The sequence below is a fragment of the Melanostigma gelatinosum genome, assembly GCF_949748355.1.
Source record: "Melanostigma gelatinosum genome assembly, chromosome: 19".
NCBI classification, from domain to species: Eukaryota; Metazoa; Chordata; class Actinopteri; order Perciformes; family Zoarcidae; genus Melanostigma; species Melanostigma gelatinosum.
Genome location: NC_136652.1, coordinates 16,055,943 through 16,074,014, shown reverse-complemented (window position 1 = coordinate 16,074,014; position 18,072 = coordinate 16,055,943). Strand labels below are relative to the sequence as shown.

Below are 18,072 nucleotides of genomic sequence, written 5' to 3'. Positions count from 1 at the left end.
TACTCAGCTTTAATCATCAGAACCTGCCGCACAATACAAGTCCTCTATGTCTCCCAACAGCAAATCACTTTGAGGTTTTAAAGGACATTTCGTTCAATCATCCATCTCCCCTTCAAAGAAACACTCAGCATATGAAGGACAGGATTTTTTTAACCTGTTGTAGAATTCAAACAGATATCCCTAAAAGAAACTGCTGTTTCATGTAACATTCATTGCAGAAGTCAAGGATGTTGTAGTCAGTTGGGCCACATTGCTTACATTGAGAATGGAAAAACAGCTCCCATATGGCGCATTCCTTCCTGAGTAAAATTGAGCATCTTGGACATGCTACATGCATGTCTCAACATGGTTGAGGGCTTTTAACTCTGTGATGGTTGACAGGACCATCTGGCTGCAATATGAGGGCAACACGTGTGACTCAAAAGGTGCTGGTGTCAAGCTCTTTGAAATGTTAGAGTAAGAAATATGCAAATAATACAATAAACAGAAAATGATGATGACATATGTTATTCTGTTGACGTTATGAGAGGGCGTATGAAAACTTTAGTAAACTAAACATGAACTATTACACGAGTATGTAAATCATTATGTTGATTTAGATAACTGAGGAGGCTTTCACATGTAACCGCACTTTAACCTCGCACAGCGTCTCCTCTGCTCATCCCTCTGTGTGTGTGTGCGAGTGGAGGCATACCTCAAAGTCATGTTTGTGAGCCCTTTCCCCCCCAAACAGCCGCGTTTTGAGGCTGCTGTCTCCGGGCATTAGGCACCGCCTCTTCATCAGTGCCCGGCTGCAAGCCCTCATGGATTACACTCCGACATTAAGCAACAGTGACAACGACTCAGCAAGATATTTAAAACAAAAACGGAGCTAAAAATGCTAACAACGCTACATTTTTATACCAAACTAAAGATGCGAAGGTGACCTGAATACAACGTGAGGCGAGGAGAAGATGATGGTCATCATATCCTATTTCAAAGCTACATTAAAGGGAGATTCATGGTTTATTAAAACATCCTAAAAGGGAAACCCAAAAAGGTAAATATCTGGTATCTCTATCCGATATTCGACTTAAATGTGTTTAATCCTCTTTTTAGAAAAGTTAGACACGTCAGAGACCCGTCAATGTTGTTGTGTCTTGGTTACCGATTAGAGGTCGATAAAAACCATAGATCTCTTCCGTGCCCTTTGCAAATTCAGCCTCTGGTGAGACATTGACCTGCGGTAGGTGTTTTTATGAATCAGTCAAATCGTTGCTGATCTGGATTATTGGCAGCCATCAGCAGCTGTCATTAATTTGTCTTTTCCTGTCAGTGAGCACACCTGCCTGTGGCACGATTCCAGAAACGTGTGCATTCTCTTTTTTAGCTGTTTTGCATGTCTTTCATCCTGCATTGAAGAGACAAGAACATCTGTGCAGGCTAAGGGAAAAAGAAAAATACCCCATTTATACCTGGCGTTAAAAAGCACTCTGCCTATACAACACTGTCAACAAAACAAACACAGCTTGGTCATCGGATGAGAAACTCTTCCATCTCCATTTTATTCTAAATAGTAAGTCTTTTACATTGTGTTGTGCAGCTGGGATGCAACAATAGACGGTGGAAGCAGGTTTCATTTACGAAGCCAATCAAAGACACACTCAAAGACACACTCCATCAATTTCACAAACAAAAGACCAGCAACCGTATCACCAGAGACAGGTTGTTGTTGACAGTTTTTCAGAATATGTTTTGTTTTTTTCAAAGTTCAGTGCTTTATAATCCGTGTTTTAGAACTCTTGCACTCTGTAACTATATGGTTACATTGGTGCATTTTGGCCAATTCATCTTTTGCTCTCCACACAGACGGTTTACCTGCATGCAACCAAAGCCTGCTCAGAGGTGATCGGTCAACACTACCAAACAAATACAAATACTACAAACGGACCACGAGCTGAACTCTTGTGATACCAAAAACTTGTCCTTCAGATTCTGCTGTCATATGTCGATATCTGTTTATGGAGATAACGGAAGAATGAATTTAAATCGTCAGAAGATAGAAGGGCACAACATTACCTTTTAATACCAGGTGTTAATGGGATGAAAGCTCCTCGGCCTTGCTTCAACCGTAAAACACCAATTACATGAGGTGGAACTTCAATAAAATACCTTTTAATGACAAATTAGTTGAAGAATTCAAACGCAAAACTGATTGGTTTTTCGTATCATTAATCATTTTTCATTGAGTATTAAAGAAATGTTCTAAATGAAGTTTCACTCGTGAGAGTTAGATTAGAGGGCAGAACTACACCCCCTTTCAAGAACTCAGTGTCCTTTTAAGAATACATTTCATGAGAGAAAATACAACTAGACCACAATATCGGAGCTTTATCAACCCAACTCAACTCAGTGCGTTATTAATCTGTCACCATTGCAGATTGTCTCGGTTTGGAGGTCATAATATCTGCTGGGAAAAAAGCTTGGCGTTGCATTTCACATATTAAAATACTTCTGACACATCTAATGGGATAATACCGAGAATAAATAAGAAATGCATATACAGCACGGTCATAAAACGCACATTTACCCCTCTGCTATGGAACCCTCGAGCTTCCTCTGTCCCCCACCAGAGCCCAGATGTGAAGTAGATTACTCCCCCTCCTTTTGCCAGCCCCTCTTTCCACTGCAAAGAAAGAAATCATTCAGTTTCAGCCTTTTCTACAAACATCCCCCTCCCCTCTACCTTCCCCTCCCAGCAGCAGTCAGGAGCACACAGACGACCACGCTCTCCAGCCAAACCCTAATTGTGTGTGTGTGTGTGTCTGCATTTTTTTTCCCTGACATGAAGAAGGAAAGGAAGTGAGTATTTGTTCTCTGAGCCTGTGAATGGTAGTCCTCAGACTTTAGAATCGTTTGAGTGGGCTGAGAAAGTGGAGGTGGCAGAATTTAGCTGTGAATAACTGGAGTTTTGGTAAGTTTGTCTTTTGGATTCTTAAAACTTTAGTTATAGTGTTTAATGGGAAGCTTGGGCTTTCTCACCTGGCGCTGACACCACTGGTAAAAGGAGAGAAACATAACTTAAACTTCAAAACAACCCACTGCTAATTTCATAGGACACCTCTAAGTATCTTATGCTTATGTCTCTTGAATTATTATGCTGCCAAGTCTGTCTCTAATTTACATGAAACTCATCACTGAACCTGTGAGGCCTCTCTATGTTGTATTGGCTCTTTGGCAAAGACCTCGTTGTCATCACATTGAAGCGGTTGAGTGTTGTGACACCTGTGAAACATATACCTGTTCAGGCTTTGACAAGAGGGGGCCACAGGGTTGAGCTGCAGCTGCATCACAAACAACCAGATCAGCTCTGACCCGCAGCTAAGGGATGTTAGTGATCTCAAGATGCACTGTGACAACTAAAAGGCTGGAAAACAGATATTTCATTGGTAAAGATATCGAAACCATGCAATTATGCCAAACATCCCCTTGTTCCAGCTTCTGAATCGTGTAAATTTGCTGCTTTTCGGATCATGAATTGAATAGATTGTAGTTGGAGCTAGTTTTTTTTTCTGACATTTTTTGGACCAAACCAATAATCGAGAAAGTAATCTCAGTAGTTCTGATTAATTTACTCAAAACAAGGGAGGGAAATGAATCCTGATTTCTTCAACGATTACATATTTTAATGTTATTGTGCAGCCTACACTACAGTAGCATCAGTGTGCATTCTGGCTAAGTTGTTCTGGGTATTCAATTAACATCAAAAGTGAAACAAATTCATTCAAATTACAATAGTAAATCAATCAATAATCACTGCACTGCTGTCACAAGAACCACGAAACAAGGTGCTTTTCTTTGACAATTAAACACAAGTGAAGGATACGAATGAACTTATTTCCCTCTGCAGGCGAGCTTCTGCTATTTCAAGCCAAAAGAAGAGTCGGCCTATAAAAGCCACTCCAGAAAGACAGTTCCTTCACAGCAGAGCCAACAAGCTCACCACAGGCCACAGAGCGTCGAATACAAACACTGTTTCAACTGAACCACAAGACGCCAGCGTGGAAATTGGGCAGATATTTTCCAAAGACAAAGGCCGCTGCTCCTGCCAATCTGTGACGAGAGACGAGCACGTGTGTGGAGACGAGCACGTGTGTGCTTCTCGTTAGCCGGCCTGTTAGAGACCCAATGTCACTAAATGTCCTTTGCCTTTTACTGCTGAGACGGTGATTGGACACAGATACCATAAAGCGGTATTTTAGGATGACTTAAATTTCCACTGGCTTCATTCTGTCATTGGGCTGAACAGGCTGTCACTCTGTGCCATGCGGTTTTGATATATATATACACATCCCAACAAGAGCAGTACAAGTTCAGAGGAATAAAGAACCTTTGGACACGCTGTACTGCAGCTCTCACTCATCTGATGACAAGTTTCACACTCGACTCACCTACAGCAGCGCTTTCTGACTCATGCTAACCCAAAGTTATAGGTCAACACTTTAAAATGTTTCTGCAAATATTTGCCCACTTGACGGCTCACATATATACGAGTGGTGGGTTTAAAGGACAGAGAATGACGAGTCACGGTGAAGCAGCAGATATCTATTGTAATACAAAGGTGTTTGGAAATGCTCAGGGCGTGAATAATATCTGAAATATTCAAACTGTCCAAATAACCAATCATTCCTCGTGACATGCGTCTCCGCTGGAAATAACTTGTTAAATCTGTTTTATTCCAGTTGATTACATCAGCCCGTCACTTACACTGGACATGTCAATCAAAAGAAAATGAGCAAATGCATTACTCAAACGTCACGATGCAACACTGGATGCCTCTGCTTGCAGTCTCTGGTTTGGATATTTCTGTGTACTGTTCTTACAGCTGCTGTAAGTAATCAGAAACAGAGGGGGGCAGAGAGAACGGCCAACAGTTGGTTGCTTTATGTGTCCGGGCCACAGCCCAACTCATCTTAAAATAAACAGACAATTTTACGGTGTTGGAGCGAGTATGACTGGGCACTCACTCGGCGTTTCTCGACAAAAAGGTGCAAATCGACAACTAAACTCAAATTTTCGTTCCAGCAATGAGAAGTTATAATTACAGTCTCAAGGCTGCTGTTAAAGTAGACTGCAGCTGAAACCAAATGCCCTCATAACAGCACAGAAAGCTCTGCAAAGCCGCTGCCTCACAGGCCGGGTTTGGGTTTTTAAAAATGTATTTCCAGATGCACAAGAGAGGAAATGCATGGCGCTCTGCAAAATGGTAAAATAACACTGTTGCCGCCTGACTATTACACATGCTGAGCTGCAAACACTTTGAGTAAACTGAATCCCTTTGTGATGAAGTCACGACTGATGTTTGGCATTTTGTAAAAAGCAGCTCCCTCACTGTACTCTCATAAGTTGTGAGGATTTACGAGGTGAATAGATTTTATGAAAGATCCCCCAGACAGCCGCTAGTTGCCAGAAGCAACACAAAGCACAGCTGTAAAAAGGGTGTTTGTCAGCTTTTACAGACCCAGCTTAACACAACTCTACTGCATCTCTTCAGCCATGGCCAAACCACAGAGTACGAGGCCATCTACAGTATTTAATCATAACACAAGCAGCAGAACTAAATGCTGATGTTTACAGCCCTGGTGTTAGAAAACTGTGGAAAAGCATGAATAAATACATTTATTTATATATATATATATATATATATATATATATATATATATATATATATATATATATATATATATATATATATATATATATACACAGTAACCTGCTTCTTTGACTAAATATTATATAATGCCATGTCATACCATAATATAAAGGTATGTGGTCAGAGACATATTAGAAAACTTCAGGAAAAAGGAAATGTTAGCTAATAATTTACACATTGCTATGAAATGATCACTGCTAAAATATGCAGTGTGACATTCAGAGAGTCACTACAACATTAAAAATTAAATAGAAGCAAGTTGTATAATGCTGAAGGAGGAATGTCGACTGCCAAATGCATGGAATAAATGTCTTAAGGTCCTGAAAGGTCAGAGTTAAGTCGCCTCAGTGTGGTTTAGACTTCACGGCCACCAGAGAACTCTTCTTTTGGCATAAAGAGGTTTAAAACATGGAGATGCAGAAAGTACAATGGATGAACTTTAGGTTAGACTTTTAGCTGTGCTCATGTTCCCGAATAAACAGCCGGTGGATCTTTGGATTCACAGTTCAGTGAAAAATGTAAATGTTTATCTCTGATTACTGAGGAGGCCGAGTGGAGAAGCTGTGATTTATAAAAGGTGATAGTGGACAAATGAGGGTCCACACTTAATACTCCCTCAGTGCTCCAAAGGTCTGCAGAGAAATAGATTTTTTTTTTAAAGATGTCTTTAAACATGAATCAGCATATTTCCTAAAATGTGCGACAACTCCTCAAAGGCGCGTCTTTACCTCTTAATCAAGTTCACAGAAGTTATTCAGTCGCTCACCTCTTCCTCCTCTGTTTGCAGGTTACCATGTGGTGGTGTTGGACGCCCTTCATCTTGGCCTGGGTATCCATGGCAACCCCAACGTTCTGTCAAAGTGGAGATTGGGGTTCAGGCTTTGACAACTACTCGGCGATAATGGCCGCCAATGACACGTCTCAGGCTGTCGGCGATGAGCCCGTGAGGATGGGACACAATCAGGACCGGATCACACCGGCAGCTTCCTCGCCGACGCTGCAGCACGAGCCTCAGCCGGACGAGTGCTCGGTCCATTTCGGCACGAGCGCCGCTTCGGCTCGAAGGCTGAAGGCCCGGAGAGAGGCGATGGCCTATCTGCAGGCCATCCAGCATGGCAACAAGGCAGTGATGGAGAACCTGGTGCAGTTTGTGGGGGCGGAGCTGGGAGACCAGAGCTACGAAGATGTGATTAAGGAAAATGTCGTTGGGATCGCAGAGGACAACAAGAGTTGCCATGAAGCTGTAGAGAAAGCTGAAGAGGATCTGGAAAGGCAGCTGGAAGGGGAAGTGTTTAACGCCGGAATGCAGAAGTGAGTGGAATGAATCTGTTTTTCGAACAAATGAAATGTTCTTGGTTTCTTTTTCATGTCTACACATGCAGATATTATTCTACAAGGTATGGTGCACCTCTAAGTTGACTATTTTTGAATATGTCTTTTTGTCTCCGACGAGCTTTGCTTTATATCTGCTATATGTCTTTCCTCTTTACACAAGCTTTTCCATTACATAACCAGCATTAACAGAAACCATATGCATTACCCCCCCCCTCCCTTATAATGTATTTAACGTCCTCAGCTTCTCTGTCACTTACTCCGTCTCTCTCCACATCTGATCGGTCTTTCCTTTACCGTCCCTCCACCCCCGGTGACCCTGGATTGTCCGTCCGTCTGGAGCAGAATCAGAGAAGAGTCGTTGGCCTTTGAAGACATGTTCCGCGTTGCAGCGGACATCGCCGACAGGCTGGAGGTCTCCTCGCAGGCCCTGCACGCTTCGTTCAACAAGCAGCTGAAAGACATTGCCAAAATGCATCGCTGAGGAAGTGTTGGAAAAAAACTGTTTGCTGCTCTTTTGTCATCCTCCAACTCGGTGAGCATGTTCGGTATCAACAATGAGTCATGGTCAGGCATTACATCAACTGTATAAGTTGAAGGGAAAGTTAAGAGAATGAATGATTGACACAGCAAAAACATTTAGTTTGGTAAAAAAAACTTACGGTATAAAAATATTACTTTCCATCCAGGCACGACTCGTGGAATTGGGTGAGGTCACATGTGGTAACAGTATGTGGTGCAGGTTTGAGCCAAGTTGAGTGTTTATGGATCAGACTAGATTGGCGGTCAGAGACCAAACATAATGGCTCTGTTTTCTCCAGAAGGTGTGGATGGACCATCATGGTTTCAGGGTGAGGATGGAGGCCAGGGTACGCTTTAGGATAAGTAGTGGGTTCCAGTGGATGGCATTGTTATAAAGCATTGTTATCTGTTGTTTGGAGGAATGCAATAACCTGTGGATGAGGGAAACAATCCTTTTCTGTGATTAGGAAGTAATGAGAAGGAAACACCAATAAAATCCTGATTAAGCTCTTAAAACGCATGCAGCGCCTCTGAATCTGCACAATGTTTGCACAGAATATAAACCTTAGGATCAGTGAAGCAAAAACTATCTTTGGGTCTCAGCTGGATTCACCTGTTCAAATGTGAGAAATGTGCTTTTTGTTGTGTATCCAGCTCCATTGTGCTATTCTCACTTTAGCCTGTTTGAAATAATGTTTGAAATAATCAAATGTGTAATGAATTTGTACAATGCATAATGAAATATGTTGTATATGTTGTTTTTTGTTTTCTGCATGTGTTGCCAGGCTTTTTCATCTTCTACTCATATCAATATTTAAGGGGGACTAAATCTTCACAAGGCATATTCATTCACCTAGTCTGCCCTCTAGCTGTCTCCCACAGAAGCAGGGATGTTTCAGTTGCTAGTGGCACGTTTTTACGCATCCTCTGTTTTACAAAAACAAATAAACTATCAGTTGTAGGCTACTATTTCTGAGAAAACGGGAGGCAATTTCAGTTATTGGTCGATCATTTCCCACACATGCAAGTTACCACTTTTACGGTGAATTGTGTGTGTACGATCGAGCGAGAAAGGAGGAGGGACTGTTATAGGTACCAGATGAAAGACGAGAAGTACTCAGACGTGTCCTGTCTTCTCACACTGGATGATGCGGTTTTACGGACCCAGCCGATACCAGAGTGGCCGCTAACAACGCTTCTAATCATGGAAAAGAGCGAATTAAAATTTGAATGGATATCGAATACTTAAATCGGGGCACCAAGGACGCGTAAAATCTTGGCACCGTGCGTAAAAAGGTGGAATAGTTTGGATAATACATACACAGCAATAAAGCCGGACTATTTTTCATCAACGAATTACTTGATATCCGAGTTCGGCATTATTATGATCTGGTACTTTAATTTGCAAATACAGCAGAGATAAGATACGGTGTTCCGGTCCCGCTCCCTGATTCAGCACCGGATGGTTCACTAACTCAGGCGCGTGGACAGGCTTTCGGAGCGCGCAAACAAGAGGTGCATGACTCGCTCTCATCCCGTCTAGGCAAGGCTATAGTGCGAGCAGTGACGCATACATCGATGCGGAGCTTTAGGAGAAAGTTATTCAGTCAGAGTATCGTCATACTCACTCCCCGCCCACAGAAGTAAACGCAGCTCTACTGAGGGTACCGGGCGAAGTTCTCCTGATATGCCTCCCGGCTGCGAAGATGCCAGGTTTCGCTCACAAATTACGGTTTCAGGGTAACGTTTTGACAGCGGACGGAAACGTCTCCGGTGAAGTGGGACTTCTCAATAGCAGAGTGCAAAATGGGACACGACCACCTGTTCTCTGCGAGGACGACCGTTCTCTACTTGCTGCTTTTGAGTCAGTCAGGTAAGCACTTTTCTTTAGTGTGTTGTACAGCGGCTTCAACGTGACAGCATGGAAACCCACATTTTACCTCAGCGATAAGCTAACTCTCAGAGTGCTGCACACCATTTATTTGCACTGTAGTAAGTGATAAACTTCGAATAAATAAAAAGTTACGAGGCTTAAAAGTAGTTAATTGTAAGCTCACCTGTCAGTCAACACCTGCGCGCTTGCTTTCATCGAAAACTCCCACAATGCTTTTCTCCTATATAATTTCAATTATCGCCATATAGGAATCCCTCCACCTTTCACTTCCACAGCACTTATTCTTCGTTTTAATAAAACATATAACACAGAGCTAGTGTTATATACTCGAGATGAATGACGCAAGCTTCTTTCTGTTCCCATCTGAGAGTTTGGTGTCCTTACCCATACATCTAGAAGTTGTCAGAGAGAGGCAGCTGCGCTTCACAAAAAATGTACAAATCCTTCGAACAGTGGGAGAAAATATTCCACACAATATGCCACAAAAGCTTAGTAATAGTCATATTTTCAGTAGGTGTTAAGATTTGTTTCATCAAAACAGCAATGGGTAAGAGAAAGATGCATATGGTCAGAATTTGGAGAAGGTTTCAGGGTTCAAGCCCAGAGTTAATACTGTAAATATACTCCATACATTGTGCACAACTTTCAAGAGAACATATTGGTTGGAAATGGTAGAATGTATTAGTTTAGAGCTGCAACGATGTATCGCTTCGACAACTATTTTGTTCATCAGTTTGAGTCATTTGTCCAGAAACAAAGGAAGAATTCTCTGATTCCAGCTTCCTAAATGTGAATATGTTCTAGTTCCTGTATTCCTCTGTGACAGAAAACTGAATATCTCAGAGTTATGGGCAAAAAGAAGACATCTGAGGACGTCAACTTGGGCTTTGGGTAACACTGACCGCCAATAATTGAATCAAGAAAATAATCGAACAGTCGTAAAATGGTTAATTTCAGTTTGACTTTAAAGCCACCAACTTGACAGTGGAACTCAGGGCAGCTTTATTTGATTCCGAGCTTCTACATTGACGTTTATGAGTTCCCCTTTAACTCGAATGCAGGTAAGAGTTAAATGGACAAACCAGTGCTCACTTAGAGGTCTAAGATAACGTACGTCTTCGTGTGGCGTATGAGAGAGAGGGGGTTTAAAATGTACCGTTGCTCTCGTGACATGCTCCAGCAAGCACACGTGCAGGTGCTTGATGGCGTGCCAATCTCGTTATGTCACTGACTGAGTTCAGCTTTCTGAATTTCCTGCAATTTCAGTCAACTAACAGCCATTTTTTGCCTGTTTGCTTTTTTTTAAGTGATCTTTTTAACTCTTAAATATTTGACAGCCCAATTTCACGAGAGCGCCTCTGGCTTGAGAAGCTGCTGACTCTTATCATCTAAACTGGTCAGTGTTTTCATACGCCTCGCCAAGGGGGTTGGCCACGGTACAAAATGCACGGCCCAATGTGCTGGATGTCGGAGGCGTCGTCTCATTTCAAGTATCTGCTGGCAGGAGGAGCCTTTGATCTTTGGCATCCTTTCTTTTGTCAAGTCCCACATCTGGTCCCTTCCCCAGATGCACGGACAGATGAACATGTGCCGCCCTGACTGTCAAGAGAGCAGATAAGAAGGCTCTGCTGCATGCTTGTTTGCCAGAATCAAATTAGTCCGTGATGGCAGGGGATGAGCCCAAGTGCACCATGGGCAAATTAATTCCGAATTCATACATGTCTAATGCCTCCTTTTTCTTTCTTTCTCCATTTTTTTCCAACAAACAATTCCATGTTTTCTAAATTGTCACTTCACATGATATCCACAGACCACATGTGTAAGACTGCTGTGTTACATCGACTTCATCTGCATATTTGTCCAGGCTTCCTCTGTTAAAGACCCTCGGGCTAAGGAATTAGCATGGGCAATAAATCATGTTGACAGATTTGCATGTATCCTTCAGGTTACGTCCAAGCAACATTTAAGCTCCTCACCTGGTTATCCTCCACTGGCCTGTCCCACACTAAAGAGTTGTAAATACTTGTCAATGCGGTCGTCAGAACCACGACTCGCCCATGGCCAGGCGATGATGTGGCCTTTGCTAAGCAACCGTGACTGCTGCCAGATGCAGGTGGCCCAAGGTCTCGTTTTATGATCTTTGATGGACGCACACCTCATTACATCCTCACGCTGTCAAAAACGGAGATCCAGAGGGAGGGAGTGTTTATGGCATCTAAACCCAAATATATTGATTTTCTTTTTTTTTGTGAAATATTGATTCTTGAGGCAAGATGCATTCTCTGTCTGTACATTAAACAACGAGTATAATTTGATTACACACTCTACACACTGGCTTGTTGCAGTAGTCAGTGGTGTCATGAGTCAGTCTATAGGTGACTAGAAATTCCATTACAGTAAAGCCAATTGGGGTTGTTTATAAACAGTGGTGCCATTACATGGTTTATTTAAAGTTAATTTGAGGAACTTTTAACTGCTTATGAAATTCTCAATTAAATACTGATGCCTCTATATGACCTTCATATCAGCAAGACGATTGGCTATTTCTTAATGTTTGTCATCGGTGCCACGGGGCCGGATTCTGCGCGAAATCAGACTAAATCTGATTTTGGGTTCACCAGAGAGTCCTTCAGCTCAGACTCCAGCGGGGTCCTCCAGCAGCAACCATCCCGCCGCAGAGAGACCCAGATCCGGCTTCGCAGCCACCTGCAACCGGCAGTTGGAAGCTCCAGCAGGAGGCTCCACCTCCAGCCAGCAGGCTAGAAGGGAGCCAGGACTGAGCAGGAGCAGACTGTCAGACCCTGCTGGAGTAAAATGAGTCTAAAGGGACTCTGGTGCGCTGAAACATTATCACTTTTTTTTCCCCGCAAGGACTTACAAAATCAACGCAAAATTAAAGTTCCTTGAAGTAGCTTTCAATGAAATGAAATGTTTTTAAAGTTATGTCCCACTCAGTACGTATTTTGGTTGCAATTATTTCGAAAAACAAATTTAAGGGATGCTGATCAAACATTTCTTTCTCAGTTCATATTTTATTCAATTCAATTCATTTTTGTATAGCCCCAAATCACAAATTTGCCTCAGATGATATATGTTGTTGTTTTTTTAATCCAGTAGCGATAAGGGAATACACAAATGTAAACATGTTATCATCACCCTCTGCCTCAAGTGAAAACTGAGTTAATTGTTTCATGCATCAGCTGTAACACAGAGTGGCAGACAGCTCGACAATAAACACCCTTCACTGGTGAGACATTAGCTCACCTCCACGTAACACAAGCAAGCGATGATGTGTGCAATTGACTGATGAAGGTGGAAGCTGTAATCCCCAAGAGGAGGGATTTACTGTCTATTTCATTCTGCAGAAAAATAAAACAGTGACTCAGTTTGAGCTTGTACGCAAATCTGTCTCGACTGCATATTCCTAATCAATTTGATTAAGCCACCCCTCATTGTGAAGCAACACGTACATATGAACAACATTTGAGGGATAAAAAGAGAGGTTGCAGCTGAAATGGTGTTGCTGCCGACGGACAAACTTCCCCAGTCTCCACCTGCTCACCTCAAGAGGTTGTTTTTTTTAAACCGACGACTCGCACGGGGAGCTCAGATCAAGAGATCAGAAGATTTGCTAAGATGTGGGAAAGTCGATTAGACTTTACCAAGAAAGGTCTGGGATGTTTAGAGGAGACTGCTGCGCTGAAACACGAGATGTTCTCTCGCCTTCACGCCCAAAAGCCACGATATCATGCCGGCCTGATCCACTGCAGTTTGTTACGTGAGGATTAGAGGAGAGGATGAGAGAACATGGATGTGATCTCTATGTACTCTATGTAATTTACTCCTTTGGTCTCCCTCAGTAGTCACTTTACATGCATTTATTATCATATCATCAAATATTAACTGCTGAACAAAACTCACACATTATTACTGTCAAAATGACCTTGATGTCAACATTTCTAAAGGATATTTGCACTAACACCGGTTCGATTTCACAGTTTCATATTATTTAAATGTAGATAAGTGCATATTCAAATTTAAAAAAGAAGGTGAGCGTGAAATTGTATCTGGAATAGTGCCGTGTTGTATAAATATACCCATATTATATCTGTCCTCAATAAATGTTTGTTTGATAAAGATTGTTTTAATTACAAGAAAGAATGTATCCGCAGCTCTTTGTCACGAGAAGACCTCGCACGCCGAGGATGAGCTCTTCAAGAAGTTGTTTGCCGTTTACAACAAGTGGTCGAGACCCGTGCCGAACATCTCCGACGTCGTCATTGTCAAGTTCGGACTGTCCATCGCACAGCTCATTGATGTGGTGAGTCGTCACGCGTGTCTGTCCAATTCGTACAGTGCATGAAAACAATAATGGAGGCGATATTTAAAACACAAGCTATATTTGGTGACGTGCACGCTGCTTTTAATGTGAACCAAAGATTTGATTCTCTTTGGAATATAATGAGTTTGTTTTAGTGAAGTTGCAGATTTGTATACATCCAATGCAGTGCAAGTGCAGTAATGTATCCCTAGAGCTTTAATTAGTGTGTTTAATATTCCCTATATTTGGGAGCACTGCAACTTTACCCGACTTTACTCCGTTTTATGTGGTTTTTCCAACAGTATGGACTCTTTGGCATTTTAAAATACAGCAGCAAAAACAAACTTCATGCACCGTCTGCCCTGCCAGAGAAAAACTGTTACAGAACACTTCACATCCATCAAGTTATTGACGTAAAGATGCTGCAAGCTATATTCGGGTCTCCTTTGACAAACCTCAAAGAACCTCTCTCTCATATATTCCTCTGGCCTTAGTTGACAGACGTAACTCAGTCTCTACTGTCTCTCTCTGTCTCTCTCTCTCTCTCTCTCTCTCTCTCTCTCTCTCTCTCTCTCTCTCTGTCTGCTAGGATGAGAAGAACCAAATGATGACAACCAACGTGTGGCTTAAACAGGTCAGAAAAATGTGTCCGTATTGATTTATGATTAAGATTTTCTTTTTTTTTTCTCAGAGGGGATCTGGTGATTTCAAATGTTAAGAATATGAAAACCTACATCTACAGTGCTCATTTGACAACATTTATGAGGAATTGAATGACAATCAAGGATCATAGCCCGCTACAGAACATGTTGTTTGTGTCTCTCAGGAGTGGAATGACTACAAACTTCGCTGGAACCCATCCGACTACGACAACGTGACGTCCATAAGAGTCCCATCAGAGCTCATATGGGTCCCAGACATTGTCCTCTACAACAAGTAAGTGCGATAAGAGACGAACATGTCGGCAACAAATAACCTCACCATTAGACCTGCAATTATTGTTTTGTACATATTATTATTCTGCTCTTAATTCACAGATTAATTGTCGGAAAACCGTAATCAGTGGCAATCACAATCTCCCAGAATGGAAGGTGACTTGTTGTTAAACCCATGAGTTTACTCTCATAAACGATAAAGAAATCCATAAGGTATTCACAACGGAGCAGCTTTAACCTTTTAACTTTTTGCATTTCTGTTGCTTAAATGATAAATTGATGACTCAAACGGTTGCCGATTAAATTTTCTGTCAATCAGCTTAGCGGTACATTGACAAAGCTAAGCCGCTCTACTCCACATAAGCACGTTATTTAATTGGTTTCATCATCAGGTCACGCCAGCCACTTTTCATGACACGCAACAGTGGACCCTGATACAGAGTAACAGCTACACTCAAAGTGATATATTGGTTCAAACTGATGCCTCTTTACTGGCTGTCGTATGGTATGAAAATGGCGCCATCTAGTGATGATACAACATTCTGATCCTCTGGTTATATTTCAACACACTTCACTTTGGAAAACAGCTTTAAGTCAAATTATGATTTAGCTCCAACAGTTGTTCCATTAACTGCATTTCTATTGTGCATCGCTGTTCATGCGTGTTGATGCTGTCAGAGGTGTAATTGCTACAGTGTGAAATAGATTTTGAGAAAGCTCTCCCTTCTCCTAATTCCACCTCAAGGAGCTTAAACTGAGCGCGTTGATGACGGATTTCTGCTCCATCGAGCCGGCGAGATCACAATCTGTAAATTACATTTTCTTTCAAAGGTGTGAAACTGATGGTATGATAGCGACTCATCATAACGTTTTCAGCAGAAGCTGTCATCACCATTAAAGCGATGAATGGAGGGGAGATTACCGGAGACGATTATTATTGGGAAAGCAATACTTTTACGCTGCATAGTTTCTAAAGTGAGAAAAGATCCTTTTCTCAGCACAACGGGCAGTTGGAAGCAGGTTTATCTGCTATTTCAGCCTTAGTTCCCAGATATTAAAAGAATTGAGGTCTCTGCTTTTTCCAGCGCTGATGGAGAGTTTGCCGTGACCCATATGACGAAAGCTCACCTATTCCACACCGGTAAAGTCCGCTGGGTCCCTCCTGCCATTTACAAGAGCTCCTGCAGCATCGACGTCACCTTCTTCCCCTTCGATCAACAGAACTGTAAAATGAAATTTGGCTCCTGGACGTACGACAAGGCCAAGATCGACCTGGAGCGAACGGAAAACACAGTGGACCTGAACAACTACTGGGAGAGCGGCGAATGGGCCATCATCAACGCCGTGGGGACGTACAACACAAAGAAATACGACTGCTGCCATGAGATCTACCCGGACATCACCTACTTCTTCATCATTCGAAGGCTTCCCTTGTTTTACACCATCAACCTCATCATCCCCTGTTTGCTGATCTCCTGCCTCACGGTGCTGGTTTTCTATCTGCCCTCGGACTGCGGTGAGAAGATCACCCTGTGCATCTCCGTGCTGCTGTCCCTCACCGTTTTCCTTCTCCTCATCACCGAGATCATACCGTCCACGTCCCTCGTCATCCCGCTCATCGGCGAGTACCTCCTCTTCACGATGATCTTCGTCACCCTCTCCATCGTCATCACGGTCTTCGTGCTCAACGTGCACCACCGCTCCCCCGGCACTCACAAGATGCCCCGCTGGGTCCACGCCGTGTTCCTGAACCTGATCCCACGCTGGCTGTTCATGCGGCGGCCTGCGCCAAATGGCCGGCGTCGCAGGCTGTTGCTGATGCAGCAGGAAGCGGCGCTGGTGCGCCGGCAGGGACGGCTAACCGGGTTCAAATCCAGCAACTGCCTCAGCACCTCGGCGACCTGGTTAAGAGATGGGACCACGTCAGAGGACCCCGACAGGAGCTCTTATGAGGATTTAGAGCTGGGAACGCTGACGTCGTACTTCTCCTTTCGCCCTCCTTCGCCCAGACCTCCAGGGGCGACCCCTCCACCGCAACAGAAAAACCCTCAGAACAGCCAGAACCAACAGGAGGGGCCTGCAGGGACAAACATACTTTCAATAGGGGCCAGAGTCAATCCCACGCAGAGGCCCACTAAAGCCGATAACACAGTATCAGACTCATCATTCCTGCTTTCACCAAGTGTTATACGCGCTCTGGAAGGGGTGCACTACATTGCAGACCATCTGAGGGCTGAGGATGCCGACTTCAGCGTGAGTATCAATGAAATACCACTTCTTCTAATATCAGAACGACACCTGTCCTTTATATCTCTCTGTTGCAGCAAAAACCGTCCTTATGGATAATGTTTCAATGTACTGTGTGCCAAAGATGCCCTTTGTTATAGCACTAATACAAATATCATAGTATCCCTTTGAGCTCAGTGAATGTGAAGTCCAGTTTAAGATTGTTTTTAATCGCTAAAAGAGAGTGAAAAATCGACTGACATTACCCAGGTGGCCATAAACACGACTCCAAATATCCGTAACTGTTAGATGTTTGCTTATAAACTATGGCCATCACAATAAGAATTTCATGTGCAACTTTTTCATTTCTTGTGTTCTCTTATTTCTCTCTGTCTCTTTCTGTCGCTCCACACAGGTGAAAGAGGATTGGAAGTATGTCGCAATGGTGATTGACCGCATCTTCCTGTGGATGTTCATTATTGTGTGCCTGCTTGGGACCGTTGGCCTCTTCCTACCCCCTTGGCTAGCCGGCATGATCTAGCTCACGGGAGAAGGTCCTTAACCACCACTAGTTAGTGAAGTTCGACATTCAAAATGTAACTGAACTCTCCTTCAAGACTCGGAATGTGAAAAATGTATGTAATTTGCTGCGTTAGCGGGTTTTTTGTGTGCTAATTTTAGATCCTTATAACTAGAGTTGCATCAAAAGGGTCTGTCCTCTGTACAGTGTCCATTTTAGGGGATCTGACTCAGCTTGTCACTTGGATCAACTTCCATCCATCTAAGCTGCACTTTGTTGACCTCACCTGTAATGTTGCTTTGGTTGAGTTTGACCTAAATGCTAACATTAGCATGTCAACATGCATACTCATGTTAATATGTTAACGTGCCAGTGTTTAGTATGTTGTCTCTTTCAGCATGTCAGTTAGCGTCACATGCTAGCTAAAACAGCATGGAGCCAGAGTCGGCATATACTGGACTCGACACACTAGCTGGGGTCATTTGTGGTGCTTTGGAGAGAATTTCCCATTTTTTTAACCTGTTTTTTTTCTCACGCCGCCATGATTACAATTATTTTTGAATGACCATACTGTGTAATAAATACCCTCTTGAAACCTTTGAAAACTCTTAGGTCATTTTCACCACACTC

At 42.8% G+C, this 18,072-nt stretch overlaps 2 protein-coding genes across 3 annotated transcripts; both read left to right on the top strand.

Annotated features, from left to right (window-relative positions):
- Nucleotides 1-2,737: 2,737 nt before the first annotated feature.
- Nucleotides 2,738-8,466, top strand: LOC306793089 (uncharacterized protein). 2 transcript variants are annotated; one of them, XM_079290542.1, is made up of 3 exons: nucleotides 2,738-2,841; nucleotides 6,480-7,003; nucleotides 7,370-8,466. In XM_079290542.1, exons 2-3 carry the CDS (start codon nucleotides 6,486-6,488, stop codon nucleotides 7,506-7,508), a joined length of 657 nt encoding a protein of 218 aa, XP_079146668.1. In that variant the 5' UTR covers nucleotides 2,738-2,841; nucleotides 6,480-6,485; the 3' UTR covers nucleotides 7,509-8,466. The 2 variants fall into 2 exon arrangements, with proteins under 2 accessions (XP_079146668.1, XP_079146667.1); XM_079290541.1 differs by having other exon boundaries at nucleotides 2,828-2,953.
- Nucleotides 8,467-9,260: 794 nt separating this feature from the next.
- chrna2b (cholinergic receptor, nicotinic, alpha 2b (neuronal)) lies at nucleotides 9,261-18,027 on the top strand. Its single transcript, XM_079290540.1, has 6 exons — nucleotides 9,261-9,419; nucleotides 13,613-13,761; nucleotides 14,351-14,395; nucleotides 14,588-14,697; nucleotides 15,782-16,949; nucleotides 17,338-18,027. The coding sequence occupies exons 1-6, from the start codon at nucleotides 9,353-9,355 to the stop codon at nucleotides 17,461-17,463; spliced, it is 1,665 nt and encodes a 554-aa protein (XP_079146666.1). The 5' UTR covers nucleotides 9,261-9,352; the 3' UTR covers nucleotides 17,464-18,027.
- Nucleotides 18,028-18,072: the final 45 nt, after the last annotated feature.